The sequence below is a fragment of the Lagopus leucura genome, unplaced genomic scaffold (genome assembly GCF_019238085.1).
Source record: "Lagopus leucura isolate 7727_CA_CO unplaced genomic scaffold, USGS_WTPT01 Super-Scaffold_100030, whole genome shotgun sequence".
Lineage (NCBI taxonomy): Eukaryota > Metazoa > Chordata > Aves > Galliformes > Phasianidae > Lagopus > Lagopus leucura.
This window is the reverse complement of record NW_024962281.1, coordinates 3,192,598-3,211,989: the sequence shown is the minus strand read 5'-3', so window position 1 is coordinate 3,211,989 and position 19,392 is coordinate 3,192,598. Positions and strand designations below refer to the sequence as shown.

General features: G+C 39.4%; 1 protein-coding gene across 1 annotated transcript in view; it reads left to right on the top strand.

Annotated features, from left to right (window-relative positions):
* TRPC7 (transient receptor potential cation channel subfamily C member 7) overlaps positions 1–19,392 on the top strand; it is a 62,554-nt gene that overhangs the window by 18,610 nt on the left and 24,552 nt on the right. The window contains exons 3-4 of the mRNA XM_042881800.1: positions 6,159–6,341; positions 17,300–17,464. Coding sequence (XP_042737734.1) covers positions 6,159–6,341; positions 17,300–17,464 — 348 coding nt within the window. The remainder of the gene's footprint in view (positions 1–6,158; positions 6,342–17,299; positions 17,465–19,392) is intronic.

The window sequence follows — 19,392 nt, the reverse complement described above, 5'->3', positions numbered from 1 at the left end:
CTGCAGCCCAGCGCTGCAGGAAGCAGGCAGGTGCCCTCCTTATCTCTGCTGCATTTAGAAAGGACCAAACTGTTTGGAAAACAACACAGAAACATTTTGAAATGTCAAACTTACATTTGAACAGCTTGTTTATTAAATTATGCTCTTTGGGGGTGAAGAAGTCAAGGTCTAGTTCATTGCAAAATGAACAAGTGGCATCTGTTGCTACCTCCAGACATGCTTAACAAGAAGTACCTGAGGAGTAAAATGCTTTAAATGAGCACTTAGCTTCATTTTCAGAGATATGCGCACTGGATATGACAGAAAGCTCCTAAAAAATTGCTAATGTGCTCCCATTTAGAAAGCACGAGAGCACAAACCAACTAGATGTTGCGCTGTCTGGAAAACTAACTGTAGAGGCTTGGCATCATCTATGCATACAGGCATTTAGCCTGGGAAGAATAGAAACGCACTCAGCTGCAATCAAAGATACCAGCACTTAAATGCACAGTCGGTGGAGCCCTGGGGAATGGACTCAGTGCCCCTGAGATGTGACCGTGGTGACAGAAACAGTGTTAGAGCCCTTCTTAGCATCTCCTCCTGTTTCCTTCCCTCCTACAGACCTTGTGCTTTTTCCTTTGGAAGCATATGGCTGGTCACAGGCTGTGTAAATACCCAAAAGGAAATTGGTCCAACAGCTTCTTAGCTGGCTTTTGCATTTTTCATGTGAAATCTAATTAGTAAATATTTCTAAGCACTTTGACTACTTGTCATGATTGTTATTTAAAAAGCATGATTCAAATGTAGCATGTAATATTATTGGCTTGCCTCCTCCTTTCTCTTGCCTTTGTTTTCTTTCTACATGCATTGTTATCTGGGGGCATTTTCTGCTGGTTTTCACAGATTTCCTCTGCATTTTATTCTCTTTCTGCTGCTCCTCAAAATGATAATCCAATGCATTGCAATATTTCTCTCCACGATATATGTGTACGTGTGACATAAACTAAACAGAGAGCCAAGATCTTCAAGGAGACACTGAGAACACAGCACATTTTAAGCTAGGCAGAAGTGCCAGATTTACTGCCAAATACACAGCTCCTGCATTGCTCACAAAAGAGAGATTGGATATAGAAAGTATGCACCATGCAGTCAATCTGCAGTTGCACTGGAAACACACAGATGTTTTCTGGTGCTATGATAGATCCAGTCATGGGTGGGGAATGTGCGTGGCCACGTAATCTAGAAGTCTTGGACTTGTGTGGAAACCCTTGCAATGGAGTGTGACAGATTCACAGGACAGGCAATATTTAAAAGACAGATTTTTAATATAATAATATAATAATATGATACCATAGCAGCAAGTCATGGCTTGAAGCAGTGATGGAGCACCTGGTGGGAAGGTGGGACCAACCCAGGGGAGCTCAGGTGCATGCAATGCAGTTGAGTGCCCAGAAGGGGTGGAGCCAGGATTCACCCCTTCCCAGACCTCATTTAAGGGTTGGCAGTAGAGGTGAGGGCTCCTCCTAGGAGATCCCTGTATACCTCAGCCTTTTGGAGGTAAGCAGCTTCTTTATTTCTGTGCATGCTGCTGTTGTATTTGAGCAGATCCTCACTTGCTGCATCCTAGGGCCTTGCTATTATTGCTGTGGTTTCCATTGTATTACAGATAGAAGTCCTAGCTATCCAGTTTACTCCCCCTTTTCCTATTAGATTTTTATTTAGCAGGGAAATGCATATATTGGTAAACAACATTAGGCTGTGTTTTCTTTAATAGAAAAAGGTGGTAGGAAAAATCATTCTGATCAAGATATGTAGTTGTGTATTCAAGGAGTGACACATCTGTGATATTCACTTTTCTGGACGTCTAGACTAGGTTCAGTAGGTGCTAAAAGAACAAGATAGTAGTAAAAACTAGGAATCTGGGAGTTATCGCTGCCTGGAAAATCTAGTGATGGCTTGTGCTCCCTGCTTTGCTCTTTGTGCATGTTATTTGGAAGCAATTATCAGAGTGAATTTAATTAAATGTCCTAAATGGTGACAGAGTGGTTTTCGTGACTGGTGCACTTATACAGGTTGTTTCGTATTCCTGTGTTGTTTGCCACTGTGTGGGTCTGTGGCCCACTGTGCTGTGAGTTATCTACAACAACTAGGAGAAAAAAGAAAAGTGAAATGTGAGCTTCAGCACATTGCTTGGAAGTATTCCATCAGCATTAGTAGGACTAAAACCTACAACATTCTCTTAAGCCTGGGACTGAAAAGGCAGAGGGCTCAGCAGTGATTTTGAGGGTGGTTGAGGATGTATGCAAAATGGCTTCATCCTCTTTCTCCTGAGCCATTGATGCTACTTCCTACTTCAGTTAGGAGGGACCCATAAGGATCACTGATTCTAGCTTCTGGAAATGCATCTGCAGAGCTGACATTTAGAGGTCAGCACCTCTGGATGAGGTAGTTCCTCTCTGATCCTTGACATGACTGACATTTGGAACAGATTGTCTGGAGATGGGGTGGATGGCCCATCTTTGGAGACATCCACAGCCAAGCTGGATGAAGTTGTGAGCAACCTGATCTGGCTGTGGGTGTCTCCGTTCAGGAGGATTGGACTATGTGGCCTTTAAATGTCCCTTGCAACTCTAAGGACTCTATGGAAGAGCAGTTGGATTGTTTTGTTCATTTTGGTTTGTGTTTGTTAGCTAATCGAGAGAGATGGCTGCTTTTACTTTGTTTCACATCGTTTCTCAACTTTTACTCAGGCCGTATCGCTCTGACCTGAAAAAGCCCTCTTCTGGAGAAATCTGGGTTGTTTGGAACAGATGCAGAGATATGACAGAGTTCACTTAGAACATAATCAACAGATAATAATAGGGTACTCAGAGAAATTGCAGTGAATGACAAGTATCATCAGCCTTTTCAAAACAGCAGAATCAGACATTTTTAACTCCACATGCACAACGGTGTCAGGAGAAGCAGGAAATAGCTAATCTTTAATTCTTATGTTCTAGCTTTAAAAAAATGATATTGTAAAATTGCAAAGGGAGATGCATTATCGTAGGAGAATCACTGAGCACTGTGTGTTCTCATTAGCAAACAGCAGGATTTTCTGTGCTGACCATGAACATCATGGAAACCAGCACAAAATGATGAATGATTTTGTAAGAGGAATCTAGGTTGAAGGCACTGCACTATGAGTGATCCCTGAGGTTTGCCTTAACATGTGAGAAATGCCTCCTGAGAGCAGCGAGCTGCTTTCCAGCCCAGTTACATATCGATTGGGAAGTATTTTATTATTTCATTTTTACACATCCTGTATCTTGGTTAGACCCTTCTGTTTCTCATGTGCATTTATAATTGGAGTAAATAATTTTGAACAGAAAAATCATCCATTATGTCTGCAAGTGTACAAAATCAGAAGCAGCACTGGGCTTGCAGGGGATGTGAATAAAGCTGGGTTGTGATGGAGTGTTCCAGCTGGGAGCCTGCCATTTACAGTTGCCTCAGAAGCACTTTTCTAGTTGCTAAGTAAACTGCTTTCCTTAAAGGAAGCAGAAGAAGAAAAATAATGAGAGCTAATACATACTGGTTGTTCAGATGGTGTGGAAATGGTGGTGAGAATTACCTGAAACATGCTGGCTAGGAGATAAGCTTGTGAACTTTGTAAACAGTGTACAAATAGGGAATGTTATTACAGTTTAGCAAAGTTCTCACTCTCGTTTCTTTCAAACCTGCTGGGCTAATTAAGTGTCTCCATTACCTGGGGCACTTATGGACTTCTCTCCCAGCCTATACCCCTTTTGAGATCTGCATTTGCAGTCCTTCACAGCTCCTGTTACAGGAGCTTTCAGGTTACAGTTACTTTCAGGCTGAGGTTTGATTCTGGGTGTCTGTTCTCCCAATCTGTTTCAGTACAGAGAACATCTTGGCATGGTGGAGATTAAAGCACAGGATTGATTAGAGAGGAGAGCTTTGAATCCTTACAGTACAATCTTTCTCTTACATCTGACACTAGTGCACACTGTTTGGTAACATTCATTCCACAACCCCTATCTCCACAAAATAACATGAGTGGTCAATTTAAATGCAAATGTACAGTCATTTTCTGCCTGACCTCCAAGACATTTTATGTTTGTGTCCTAATTTGGCCTTTTTAAACAAGACTTGGTGTCCCTGTTTCTTCTATGAGCATGCTCCTGCTCTACCAGAGATAAATACCTGCTTGTGGTTATGTTATGTCCCTTTTAATGAAGGTTGGAAGTTCTTGCTGACTTCCATTTTTGAGCACCATAACTGAAACATGATAAATGACTGCAGTGCTCAAGAAGGAAATGGGAAACCCAGTCTTCAACATTTGGCACAAATAGCAGGATGTAACCCTACCAGTTCCTCCTCACAGAAGGTCTTATCTGTAGAATATATCCCTGGCTCTGCTCTCACAAACACCCATCAGAAATGGTATCTTTCACTTTCTGCAAGAATCTCCCATCCTGGCCCTGAAGCACTTTTGGGCTACATGCAACTGATAATTTTGAGAGCAGTCCTGGGGTAGATATCTTGCTTTCCTAAAGACCTCAGGCTGGGAAACCCAAAGCACAGACAGGAATCACACTTTCTACATCACTTCCTTAAGGGGCTAAATATGAATTCCAGTTGTCATGGAAAATCTTCATGCATGAAACTCCAAGCCTTAGGAGGTAAACTGGAGGCTGGTGATTTCCCAGTTTTGTACACCCATAAAGTGGATGCTTTGTCAACAAACAGTTGTGTGTTTTAAAAGGCAGTGCATTAATGTTGTGTTACCTGGACCTGACCTGGGAAACAGCAGACTTCAACCCATGCGACAGTATAATAACCAAGGTGTGTCTGTGAGAGGGCATCAGATGAGCCTCAAAAGCCATAGCAAAATTATTAAACCACCTTATTAAAGAAAATACTCGTTGTCAGGAGCAACTTGGCTCTGAAGGGCAAAACACCCCTACCACTTCCAAAGGAATCTGGCAAGCTCTAAGTGTAACACCATCTTTCAATCAGTGCTGTGCTGTCTAATTAACTAATGTTTGCACTTTTGTTTGAGATCATACCTTTACAAGGAAGGCTAATATGTTGCTATGTTTAAATGGTAGAATTAATAATTTAGAAAATATGAGAGTACAAAGTCAGGTTACTCTTATCATATCATCAAAGTCAGGTTTAACTACCTTCTTTTTTAGCTTCTTGCTTAATTAGTTAAGCTGCTGAATTTAATTAACTCATCAAACTTAATTTGAAAAGATCTCTCAAATCAGTAGGAGCTTATCTTATGCTTATTATTTCTATTTGGTTAATGAAATCTTTAATATCACCATTTTGTTAGGATATTAATGGTAGTATTAATCGTGTTCTAATTTACTTCATTTACTCAGATGGTGGCATTTTCTTCATTTAAAGTGCCAGCATGTGAAAATCAATCACAGTTTAAGGCAGTGAAATTGCTCTTCTAGCCAGCTCTCAAGTCAGCTATGTATTATCTCTTTTTCCATAAATGTAAGTTGGGTTTGCAAGGTGAAGTTATTTCATGGAAGATCATGTTGGGTTTCTGAAGTCCTACATCTTAGAGAAATGTTATGAGGAAATTATCCTCTGGATGCTCTTTTGGAACAGCTTAACCATGTTGCTAGGTAATATATTTGAAACTAAAACTGGTATTACAACTATCTAATTCATTTGAGCACATCTGGGTGTGATGCTGCAGCTTCATGATAGTCTGCCACTCCTTTATATTTATTATAGAGTTTATTGCAAAAGGCACAAATGGTAAAATTTGATGTAAATTCAAACCCATTTGTTTGGGTATCTTTTCATTCCTCTAGAAGATATGCACAGAGGAGAGGCCATGCGATTGCTTAAATCAGGATTTCTATACAAATTATTCACCCATTCCGCAGAGAGCGTTTTATTGTGACTTAGGATATGCTGCTGGTAGAAACTTTGCTAATTAGTTGGGAAAGGATTTCATATAGATTTGTACAAACCTAGTTCTATGCTGGCTGAAACCAAATGCTTCACTGCTGCTATTCCAGCCAGTATGATTTGCAGATGTATCCTTGCTCGCAGTTGCTCCCTCAGGCTGTTTTATTGTTGTAGCTTCAGTCTGAGGCCAGCTCTCAAATACACAGTTAAATAGCTTGTGTCTCTCTGTTTTCCCTTAGAACGACTACAGGAAGCTATCTATGCAATGCAAGGACTTTGTAGTGGGGGTTCTGGACCTGTGCAGAGACACTGAAGAAGTAGAAGCAATTCTGAATGGAGATGTGAACATACATCTGTGCCCTGAGCACCACCGGCCAAGCCTGAGCAGAATTAAACTGGCGATTAAGTATGAGGTCAAAAAGGTAAGCTGCTTGTTTGGGTGGATACATCTTTGCATGTCGACTAGACAATCACCTGGAAACTCAGTGAGAGATTTTGGTGAGACCAAGGCTGTTCTTTGAGTCCTAGCACTTCGTGGAAATGTTCATTGAATGGAACACTTGATTCTGGCAAATTCTGGTCTGGGTGGTCCTGATTAATTTCTCCTACAATATGCATTGATAGAAACTGGGCTCCTGCAATGGGTTTGGAAGAGCATTCCAAATTTTCAAGCTAACATCTGCTCTCTTTCCTCTTGCACACCCATCAGATGCTTCAGTTGTCCTCTTGACTGTGTCACTCTGCTGCCAGAGACGGTCTTTTCCTGTTATGAAAGCCATTAATTGAAGAGAATCTTAGAGCTCTTATTTGAAATGAATTGCTTTTGTGTAGGAGCACATGGTTTGGAGCTGAGTACGGTTTCCTAGTATGTGGTATATAGCATCTGAGCCCAAGGTTAGTAAGGTGCCTTTCCACAAGCTGGGTCAAGTTCAGCTAGCGAAGCTGTTGCTTTGGTAACAAGGGACCAAATTTGTTCTGATGATCTTTTAGAAAATGAACCCAACTGCAAGGTACTCAGCTCATCACCAAGGAGAAGCCCCACTCACCTGCAGACTGAGAGCTATTGCAGAGCTGGTCAGAACCTCGAGTTCTTTCAATGTGTGAAGTTTTCTGTGCTATTTTCCTCCTTTATTCTTCTGAGCACTTGTCATCTTCTAGATACCAAAGCCATTACACAGAGCTGAATTGCTGCTGGTAATTGTGCTGCTTTGAGCGTGTTTATCCTGACTTAGACTGCCTCAAGGGAGTATTTCCTCAGTTTCTTATATTTTTATAACAGTTGGTTATTTTATGATGTCTGACCACTAATTTAAGGCATCTGTGGTCTGCCATATACAGTTAGTTGTTTTGTTTTATAAATAACTTCATATGCTTGAGAAAGCTAAGCATCCTTTGTGGATCACAACCACTCCTTGCCTACAGATAATAGCTGTTAATTGCAGAATATGAACATGAACATTACTCATTGTTGACTCAGTTTAGCACATCTCAGAGCATCCTTTTCATCAGTGTTTGTGTGTAAGGTGAGCATTTAACTGCTAGCTGGAAAGTGAGATAGCTTCATTTGTGGGAGGCAGAGATGTGTTCAGATAAATGGCTTTGGTTATTGGCAGTGGCTTGTGATAATAAGCTGGTATTTATTGCACATGCTGAACAGAGATTGTGTTAGAGCAGTGTAGTAATGATTTCCTTAAGAGAAAATAGGTTTCAGGTACAAATTTTCTATTCAGCTGAGAGACATTTAGGCTCATGTATATGAAACCTGTGCTCCAAAACCTATTCTCATTGTAAAAAAAATTATATAATAGAAAGGGATATGATGAAGAGCGAGTTGCCATAAGTATCTGATAAATTCTTGAACTGATTCTGTAAATTCCAGGTCACATTTGCAAAGTTAATGCAATGAAGAGACTACATCTGTGCCTGCTGCCCCTATTACTAAAATCCACCTACCTCTATCATTAGCATCAGCACTCCAATGGTCAGTTCTGCTTCCAGCTCCACAAGCTCCAAATGAGCCAGAGAAATTAAGATATTTAAACTGGGGGGGACAACTGGAATATTTTATTTGTTCCTTCTTGTGAACAGCAAGAAGAACCTTGGACAAGGCACCCTCTAGAACTTCACAACAGACTGGAGAAGAGCAAACGTTCAATACTGTAGGCTTATTCATTAAGCTAATATCCAAACTAAATATTTGTATCCAAAGTTTCAAGAAATAACTTATTTTTCTTTAAATTTATCTCTACCATTAGCTTCTATATCCACACTTTCTTATTAGGACTCTAAATGTCTGTGGCAAGCTTCAGTTGATGAAGGTTTGCAGGGAACAACTTATACTGAAAATTATTTAATATCAATGGTTTTATTGCACAGCTGCTGATGCAATTCCCATTTAATCCCAATTTGTACCCATATGAGACATTTAGGGATGCAATTAAGGTGAAGTTTGCTGTTTAAGTTATTAGTGCTAATTTTTGTCCTGTCCCAGTATCTTAATTAAACAATGTCCTTAATTTGGTAGTCGTGCCCCTGAATGAGTGACAGTTGCTGGAGGTACGGGCTGCACTTCCTGCACACAGAGCAACAGAGCAGTGAATTCAGTCATCAAACTCACACTTACTTTTAGCCAGATATACACTATTTCTCACACTTCTTTTAAGTTCAAATCTCTGCTTGGAAAATCCCTCATTCCAAGGGCAGCTTGGTCTTGAACTGGATAGGAGGCCAGAGCTGTTCACTCATCACACTGAAGGTACCCTGAAAGAGGGACTGAAGCCTTCTTGCATCATCTACCCAGGAACCTGCAGCTGGTAACTTCAGCAGGTTTTGTTCTGAATGATCTTCCTCTGCACTGATGTATTGATCAGAATCCTTTTCTCTTTCCTTTTCTTCCTCCCCTCTTCTTATTTACAAAACCTCAGATGAAATAGAAACTCATTCAAGGAAACACCAGAGGTTTCAGACTTCAGAGCCTTATCTGTATCTTTGTACTCTTATTTCTATTTTTTTCCTGAAAAAGCTCTTAATATATGTAAGACACTGCCAAGAAAGCAAGCTTAGGTCTCAGTAATACAATTGAGGTATTTTATATACAGGGGTAGTGAAGAATTAAGACATTTTGCTTGCAGGCATTTCACAGCAAGGAAAAAGCTAAAATTGCAGTCATTTATAAAGCATCCTCTAAGAACTGTACTACAACTATACCTGAAAGAACTAAACTATCACTTTGTACCCAGAAATTCTTGGAAAACTACACTCAAATACCCTCTGTTCAAGTTCACTGGGGATATTGCTCCCTTCAAATTAAGTATCTTAATGATTCGTGATTCCTTGAAAAATTATTACAGCAACTGTTACAATAGGAACAGTTTGTCAAGAGCGAAGTAAACGGTTTTCAAGTGTTTAAGCATTTATAAAGCCCTGGGTGCTTGTCAAGAGAAGGACTTCTAGCATATGGCCTGGAATTGCTGCAAGCTTATTTTTGTTGCCTCCTGGTATAACCTAGCTGGGCTCTGCATGTGAACCCCAGTAAAGGTCTGGGTTCTTACTGCTCCATCAAAGGGAGGAGGAAGGCAGGGAGCAGTGGAGCCCTGTTGTGGCACAGCAGAGGGCTGGCAGTCTAAATCAAAGTGCTCTTCCCAGTGAAATAAAATAGCTGATCCCAATGACTGTACCAGTTTCTCTTCTGTGCTCTCTCACACGGGCTCCGTCAGAACCAGGTTACTTATCCCCAGGCTTGGTGTACTCCAGAAGAGCTTTGATATTTTAAAAGTTCATCTGCCCTGAAGCAGTGAGCCATTCTGTATCTCTGTAGCTGATTAGTAGCATGCTTACAAGGTATAAGGGTTAACTTCACTTTCTTGGGTGGGAAACTGCACGAGAGTGTATTTTCTTTAAAAAGTTGAACAATCTCTATCAGAAATATAAATATGGTACAGTTTTTCCCTATGTTTGACTTTATTTCTAGTTCATCCATGGTGTCATTTTCACTTGTGAGGTATAGGAACAGAAGCTGGGGCAGCTCTCCTTTGAATTCTTCCCTCAGACCTCCAGCCCTGAGGAAATGCAGCTTTTCTTGGTGTTCCACAACAAGAGCATTTAGTAGTGTGTATCACCTTTAGAGAACTCTTCCTATTTTCTGTTCTCATTTTTCTCCATGCTGCTCTGCCCTTTTTCATAACCCTTTAATATTGTCAGGAGAGTTGCATTTTGACACTTACCTGTAGATGTAAAGCTGTTGCTTCTCTGTAAGAAGTGACATTCGTTCCCTTCTTTCTCAATGTCAAAAATCATTGCTGCTGTATTCTTTTAATTGCAAACCTTGAATGCCCCTCTCTGTTTTCTCAGTTAGCAGCTCATTTCATAACTTACAAAGCCAGAGCACCCCTCTCTTTCACGAGTTTTAATTAGATTAGCAGTAAGACACACAAACTGAGTTTTAAAAAAAAAATTAATAAGAGTTAAACAGAACACCAGATGGCTGTGTAAATCCTATTTAATGGAGAACTGGAACAGGAACTTTTCTCATAAATGTATTATTAATAATTAACATATGGAGGATGCTCCAAGCAGAATACTCGTGGCTATATTAGATTATAACTTTTTTCCTGCATTGCTCACAGCTCTTGTCAACTGCTGCAGCAACCTCAGTTTCCCATTCATTTGCTATGAGGATGCAGTTTTGCCCTGTGCCGTGTCTTGTATGCCAGCTGCAGTCCAGGGAGCTCCTTGCTATTGCATGGGACCCCAGTGGCTGCATCCATGAAGCAGGCAAAAGAATCAGCCCTTGCTGTCAAAGTCATGGGAAATCTTCCTAATGGCTCTTTCACCCTCTTTGAAACAGAGTGAAGGTTTGGAATTTCCCATGGGATAAATCCTAAACTTCTTTATCCCTGTGCTCATAGTGTGCACAGATAATGGTTTAAGCAGGGCGAGGCTGTGTTTTACCATCCAAACGTGAGGTCCAGGCAGGAGAACTTCTCATGGAAAAGGTTTTCAGGAAGTTGGCTTTTTGCTTTGCTTTTGTTTAACTCCGGTCATTTTTTTTCAACTACTGAATTTCAGGAATAGCTAATTGAAGTCGTTCACTGATGGTTGGGACCATAGCGGGGGGGTGAGAAGTGTCTCTTGTCTCCATCACCAGAGCCAGCTGAAACTGTAAGAAGGAGATTTTGGTTTTATGTGACAGTAGAAATACCCTGGTCATTCTGGACTCTTACTTTTATCCATGTAATTTTCCCTGTACTTTTACTTGCGTTTTACAGATTTTTAAGTGATAGGGAAGGAGTTACTTTCCTTCCTTACGGAAACAATTTTATGTCTCTATTTCATTAGCAAGGTTCCTTCCTCCCACTAAATCTGTGGCTCTGATGATATCCATTTGCCCAGATGTTTTAATTTCTTTTCCAGGATGAATCTCATTTTGTTATTTCCTGCCCATAAATTCATCCTCTCAAGGCTCAAATGAATCATATCTCCATCCTGAGTGGTGTTTGCAATATTCCCAATTTACAGTAATATGCAGACTTAATTATTTTCATTTGCAAAGTGCCGCAGGGTCTTAGATGTCCATGAAGGCATTGATGAGAGAGCAGAGGAACGCATCAAATCTTTTGCATGTGTTTCCATCATAGATAAAAGAATTTTAAAAATTACCTTTATTAATATTAAAATTCTGTTAGAAAAGAACAATTAATATTGTGTGCTATAAACCTGACCTTGTGTGCTCCCAATTCTGGCTTCATTTATCTCCCCACAGGCAGTTCACCTGCTAATGTCTTTGGGACAGAAAGTCAGTTGGGGATCAGTACAAACTCTCAAAATAAGAAGAGGATTCAGTATTTCAAATTGAAGGCAGTTTCTAAATCTTGTTCCAATTTGAGCATTTCCATGAGTAGTGACCCAAGCTGCACCTCTTCTATGCAGTATTCTTGTCACATATGCCTGTGGATATCCAGATTTAATAACTTTTTTGAACTGTCTACTTCATGGTGAGGGGACTTACCCTACAAGAGAGTCTCTCCATCAACTCTGGGAGTGAAACTCGCTGTATTGGAGGTATTAGAATTTGAGCACTGTATCGGCAGTGTATCAATCTTTCCTTGTCATTTGGAAAAGAGTTGACTGGTTCTCTTGAGAGAAGAGGCTATAGAATTTTAAAACTATGCCCACTGTGGTCGTTTTCTATATAGGCACCCAAGGGAATTTGTTTCTTCGATAGCTTTTTGTTCTGGTGTGCTTTCGGATGAATAGGTAAATATGGATTTCCATGTGGTTCTGATTCTGTAGAGATATGAGAAACCTGGAATGCTGGAGGCTAGGACTTTCACTTCATTTGCTTGTCCGATAAATAGACTTATTTATGCATGTGAAACAAGAAACTTAGCATTAGCAACGAGTCTCTTCATAAAACATCCAGCATATTGGAATATGGAACTGGAGATTCCTCAGAAACACCTCTGAACTCGTTACCCTGTAGGGAAAAAAAATGTTTAGCACAAAAAAGAGTCCCTGCTCTTGAATAAAGGAAGCGAAATTGAAAATAAAGTATGGAGAGGTTTAAATTAAAGAATGTCTTTAAACACCACATTTTCTAGTTTTATACCTCAAATATAGCACTTAATTTTAAAAAGCATGGACTGAAAATATAAGTGAGAACAATAACAATGAAATCTTTCTCCATTGCTAAAAGGATTATTAACTTTGTGTTTTTCACTCGGCACTGAAGATTATTTCTGTCAGCAGGAGAATTGCAATTGAAATGGTCCTGGCAGCTTTATTTACACCATTATTTTTGTTTTCTATTAGACTAATTTGTTTTTATTTGGCTTTATTTTGTGTCTGTTTAATGTTTTGTGCCTAGTCAAACCCAGTTTCCATTTGCATTGCTCATTCTAATGGGACTACACTGTCTCCTCTATAGCTGTTCACTGCATAGGTGCTTTGGGCCGTTATGCCAGCACTGGGCTGTCCTTCACTACCTTAGCTCTACTGCTTGTCGATTCTGCAGAGTGCCATCCCAATCCCATTGATGTGCTCACTGATTTAGCAGAGAGCAGAAAATCTATCCTAAATGTCATGCTTGTTTTTGTAGGGCAGACTGAGTTGCATGAAAGATGTGTGGTTGCAAACAGTAGCTGTGTTAAGGCTTAAAGTGCTAAAAATCAGGATTTGGGATTAGGTAACTTGAGTTAATCAGCAAATGGATCCAGATACTGGGTTTCCATAACATTTACAATATGTGAATGTCTTGGGATTTGATGCAAGCGTGTATTTCCCCGCTCTCAAATTGCTCTAATAAGTTTTCTTAGTTAAGAAGGTCCATGTAAGAGGTTTTCCAAAAGGCATATTTTATTACTAACACCATATTGACTACTTTTATTGTATCTCTTTAAAGTAACTATGACTGAAGCAGCACAATTAATTTTTATTTTGTTCTGATAGTTCTAGGTCATTTGGGCTCTGACTGCAAATAAAAACCTTCTCTCTTTAAGGTTTATACCTGTTTGACTTGATACCAGATCTGAATATACACTGAGGCAGTCATTAAAAAAAAAAAAAAAAAAATCATCTGCAAGAAGAGTGAGATCCTCATGAATATTTGTGATACCATTAGGCAGTCAAATCAACCCCAAGGAGAGAGGAAAAGCTGCAGCAATCCTCAGGGCTGAGATGTTGCCTTGCTTCGTGTTCTATCTGCAGCAACTGCAGCGGCCCATGTAGAGTTAGTTGATTTCCTATGGTCAGATCCCTTTGGTGTTATCTGCTGAGTTTTCTTTCACCCGAGTTGAACAGGGACTCATTAAATTATTTTTTGCTCTTAGGTGGAGGAATTGGGACTGGCTGATGTGCTTATCCCTGTAAGGCTATTCTGGTGCAAATGGTTTTAAAAATGTGGCCTGTGGCCATGGGTAGCAGTTACAGGTAACTGAAGTGTGTCTCTCTGGCAAAGAGGATACCATCCCTTAGCATGGATATTTACATTGGAACTTCACTTATTATTTGTAATGAATAAATAAGATGGCAGTGATGAGTCCAAGTAATTTCCAATCTTTCTTAGACTTTCTACAGCTTTACTTACTTCATTAGGCCCAATTAGGCCAGTGAAGATCCCACCACATTTACCCTCTGACAACTTCATTTGTTGTAATTTAACAGCGCAAGTGTTGCAAAAAGCAAATTCTTTTTCCCACTCTGGATCATGAAATTAAGTTGTCCTCTCCTGCTTTAAGGTCTCTCATAACAATTTCTTCAAAACTAAGCTCTGTTTGCTCACTTCAAGGTTCAGAGAACACAGTGTAACATGAAGAGAAGGTTTATGTGTGTCTATATTGGCATTTTCTTCAACTGTGTGTTTCCTAGCAAGCTTCAGTAATTTTGTCTGAGTTACTTCATGCCCTGTCCTGCATTGGTGAAACAGCTCTGTAAGCGGAGGGGTCTTTTTTTGCCAGATCAAAAACCTTTCACATATTTCTCAAAAAGATTTTCCAGGATTTCCAGGGGCAATGTGGAAAATTGTTGTCCAGTGCACTATCTAGAGTGATCTCTGAAGCATCCCCTTCTTTTGGACTCTTTCAGTTCTCACCAGAGGCTTTGAGGATGTTGTTTTCCATATTTTAAGTCAACTTTCACTGAGAGTTTACTCCTCTGCAGCACAGATAGCTTTTGGAGCTGTCAGTACTGTCGTGTCTTTCAGAAGCTCTCAAAAATGCCACTTTATTATTTAAATAGTTTCTTCATGCTGGCAAGTAATTTTTTTTTTAAAGCCTTTTTAACTTAAAAATATACATGTACCCCATAGGTTGGAGAGGAGTGTTGTTTGTATGACTTAATAAGAAAAATATGCATAGTGTAAGATAAAACCATGAACATCTTTTGGTCTGTGTGTGGTATGGGATCAGAAAAGCTGTTGCAGCCATTTCTGAATGTGAAAACATTGCAAAGCATTTTCTGTGTTTATAATGCTAAGGAAAATATTAGTGTAATATCTAATTTGATGTCTGTGGCCATTCTCTGAGAAGAGAGAAAGTTAAATAGCTCTTTCATGTCTTTGAAAATCTAAGATCAGTTACTGATGTTTTGGGTTGAGAGAAGGCTGATGTTGTCCAATGGTTGCTGTGTATTTCATTAACATATGACAAAGTATATGTAATGAAAAACTGTACTGCTTTTTGTAAGCAAATAACAGATCAAAATCTGTTCACACTCTTGTCTTATTCTGATTTTTTTCTTTATTTTTGTAAGAATCAGACTGAGATGATTACCATCAAAGCTTTATGCCACACCGACATTCTTTATTGTCTTGTACAATACACGTTATTCCCATGAATTTGGCTTTATGGCAATCCCTTCTCCATTTCCCTGTATCTGTATTTTCATTCTAGCTGTTCCCAGACAGAGTGAAACAATGAGCATCTTAAAATGTCTCGTGAATTCTCTGAAATGCCAACCAGCAGAAGTCTTTGACTGCCTGATTGCCAAGGGCAACTGGATCTCTTTGAATCAATTCTCCTAATATGTGAATGATGGCGGGTGGGAGGAAGCCAGGAAGCCTGGCTGGTGCTTGGTCCTGTTGTTGCAGAAGTCTGCATGTCTACCACTGCATCTTTCCTTTCTCTGAGCTGTTAAAGCTGATGTTGATTTCATCCCATCTAAAAAAGGAAAAAGGGGAAAAAAAAAAAAAAAAACTTATGAGGGGAATCAGTTCCTTCCATGGTTTTCGGCTGTTTGCCAGAAGGGTAATTAGCCTGAGCAATCTTTCACTGTAGTGCTGTTGTTATTAGTTTAACCTTAAACTCTAAGTGCTTGTATGATTAGGACTGATGATTTATATTATATCTTTTGAAAGAACTTTTTCTGGGAGGGAGAAACAACTTGAAAGCGTAGCAAGTTGTTCATATTTCTAGGAAATATTCCTCAAGATGGAAGAGGCTAAAAGTACCTATCAGATTCCTTCACCCCGAAAGGTTTAGTCACAAAAGATAGTTTTTCTTTCCTTTTCTTTTTCTTTTCGAGAAATGTAGCCTCCCCGCTGCCCCAAAGCCTAATTCATCTGAAGAAGTGTGTTTTCAATGGTTGCTAATGTGCTGTTAAAGATGGAATTGCACTATTCCACAGCCATCCCAATTACCACGCTACCATATTTCACTCTGTGCTAGCAATGAAGTGGGCATTAAAAATCACAGTAACCATTTTGTTATTGTACCATCGTCTAGAGAAAGGTCCATTATATGTTTGATGTGATCATTTTGTCAAAGACAATGAAGATCAAAGCACAGTAGGAACTTGTAGCGTCTGCTTTTCTCCTCTCTCTCTCTCTAGCCTTTCCCCTTCTGTCTACATCCAGAAAATTCTGCTTTTTGAAATAGTGGAGGATTTTGTCTTTCCCTTCTCAGCATATTTAGTCACCCACCAAACCCATAAATGAAACGTTCAGTTATCTGAATGCAATTAGCCACATATCTATTTTTCATCTTTTCTTTCAGTTATTTTGCCTTTTAATTATCTCTCTTTGTTATTAAAAACAGTCACATGCTAAATTCAATCACTTTGATGAACAATATGAAATAAAGAAGTTCAATCTTTTATAATAATGCTCTTCTGTGGGATCCAGTGATGCTGTGATTTTTTTTTTTTTACCATTAAGAAATTGCCCTTTTCAGTTGTCTGTTGTTCACCTTTTCTTTTTCTCCTGAACAATAAACTGAAGAACCTCAGTTGTAAGATACAAAATTTTGTACTTTCTGTTCCAGAGCACTTCCTTCTGCTTCTAAATTTGTTGTTTCTCTGATCGCTAAAGAATGAGCCATCATTTTTGAAAGATAATCTGAGATAAAGCATTTAAAGTTGCTCACTGCAAAATACCAGCCAGACTTCTTACAGTTTACAGGAGGAGAACCATGCAGAATGGTTCACTTTGGGTCAATATGCAACAAATATAAACAATATTACATTGGTGTTGTGTTGAGCTACTCCTTCAATGGCCTCCTATGGCTTTAGCCATTTATCAGAGATTTTTTTCAGCTTCTAGCATCAAAGTACCTCTCTGCTTCTTTTCTGTATCTCAGCTTGGACTGTCTGAGCTACAGACCCTGGCCCCAAAGAAGTGCTTTGTCCTTACTGTTTACTGTAATGCATTGGGTTTTGGCCTGATAAAACCTTTATCTAGAGAGAAGACCAAAACTGAAACTCATTATGCGAGTAGGTGGGGACTTGGGGAGGTTAGTCTGCAGTTCTGTTTTTTGACACCAAAAGCTATGTTGGATGACAAAGACATGTCCTGTGTTTTTCTGTTGGATGCATTCAGCAGATTGCTTGCCAAAAAGCTCATTCTCTTCAGACGATGCTGCTAATATTCCTTTTCCTGTTTCTTTTACAGTTTGTTGCTCACCCTAACTGCCAGCAGCAGCTGCTCACCATGTGGTATGAAAACCTCTCAGGCTTACGACAGCAATCCATAGCTGTGAAGTTCCTGGCTGTCTTTGGGGTTTCCATAGGCCTGCCCTTCCTTGCCATAGCCTACTGGATTGCTCCCTGCAGCAAGGTAAGGACTTCCAATGGTTCACGTTGTTTACTTTGATACTTAGACTCCTATTTTTTTTCTGTAGTTCCTCACTTCTTCTGGACTCCTTTCTTCCCTTTTCTCCTTCTTTTTAATCTTGTATTTTCAGTTATAGTGAAGCATTTACTGTGGCATGTGTACCTGAAACTGTCAAGACACAGAGGACAGCTTAGGGTTGCAGAGAAGGCTATAATTGATCAAACGATCTTTATGGTTTTGAGGGAAAAGATGATGAAATTTGGAAAATTTCCGTATTCCTAAATATGGCTGTGCTCTGTCTCAAAGCATCCAGTGGAGCAGGAGTGTTTTGCCAAGGCTTAGAGATCACAGGACTAGGGCCAACCGCTGGCCTGTGTACAAGCTTGAGCTCTGTAAGCAGACTTCCATCCTGATGGAGACAGCTCAAATGAGTGGAGATAAATAGATGTGTGGCTGACTGATAAATAGCTTTTTTTTCTCACTACTCTTACTGAAGGAAAAAGAGGTGGCAAGGGAGAAATTTATTTCCCGTTCAGCAACATCATCCTTACAAGGTAGACTGTTTAGACTGTTCTCAGCAAGAGGATTATCAAAGGTACTTAAGTCTGATAGAGATGACCCCTGGCACTGGTAATTTACTCTGTCTTGAAAGCAGTTTCTCATGTTTCATTTAAAAATCCAGCAAGGAAATGTCTAAATTTGCCAAACCCAAGAAATTATAGATCTGTGGGTGGATGTTAAGGAAACACTGTAACTTAAAAGATTTATCTGTAAGTAAAACTAGACAAACCTTTTGAAAACAGCCTTCCAGGGCATCCAAGATGATAAAACATTTTTAAGGCTTACAGTCCTGCAAAACAAGTTCTTTCTCTTTGAGTGCTTGAGAATGCAACTTCATTTTGTTTAGATAGCTATCAACATGTGAGCCCATAGATCTTATAAATACTGGCCAGGACTGCAGAGCTCCCCATGGAGAAGTGCGTGTGAAACCAGGGCTGTGCTGTGGTTGGTTTGGGTTAGGTGACAGTGGGAATTCATGTGGAAGTAATGTTGACTCCTTTGTGTCAGAACTCAGTCTAGCAGGGATTTATGAAGCTGTTTAATTTTCTTCACCTCTGTTGAATGTGCTGGGAGCTGGCACACCGGTCAACAGCAATGTTTTTGGTGTATTCCCAGAACTGCAGGCTTTGTGTTTGAACACATAAGTAGGTGGGGGAGAAGGTTAGACTAGAAATAAGCAGAGAATTTAAATGAAAAACATAAAACCAACTGAGCAAAAACTCACTCAAAACCTTGAAATAAATTGCAGGAAAAAGAAGAAATAACTGAGAAAGGTCTTTAATTCCATGAGGTAGGCGTATTAAAATTTAAAGTAATAAAAAAATTGAAATATGGAACAGCACAATTTTCCCTTAAATTTTCTTTTTTGTGTGTGTGATTGTTACACAAAATCTTTTGTGCATTCCCATTTCTCAATGTCCTGTTTTTGTAGTGTTTTTTTTTTTTTTTTTTTTTCTGAAAGAGAGAATCTAGCCTTCTATCCTAAAGTCAAATTGGAAGTTATTTCAAGAATTGTCTTTCAACAAATGGTTTTCCATCAGTCAGAACAATGCAGTCTTGATTTTTGGTTTTTCTGGATGTTTTCCTCTGCAGTTAAGCTATATTTTCTACAATATGTGTCATGCTTCTGCTATGAGCATAGTACTGAGAATAGAGAAGACCTATTCTTTTTTGCAGTTTCTGTCTTTATTAGTTCCTATCTCATGGAATTAAGATTAATTTGCATTTGGAAAACTGTTAACTCTCACCCTTTATATACTTTCTTTTTCACCTGTCTGTAGGCTTTATTATTTCCCTATGATGCAGATAAGATTTCAAGTCATGAAATGAGATATTCTCTTAAGAATGAAGCTTTGTATTGGCACACTGTC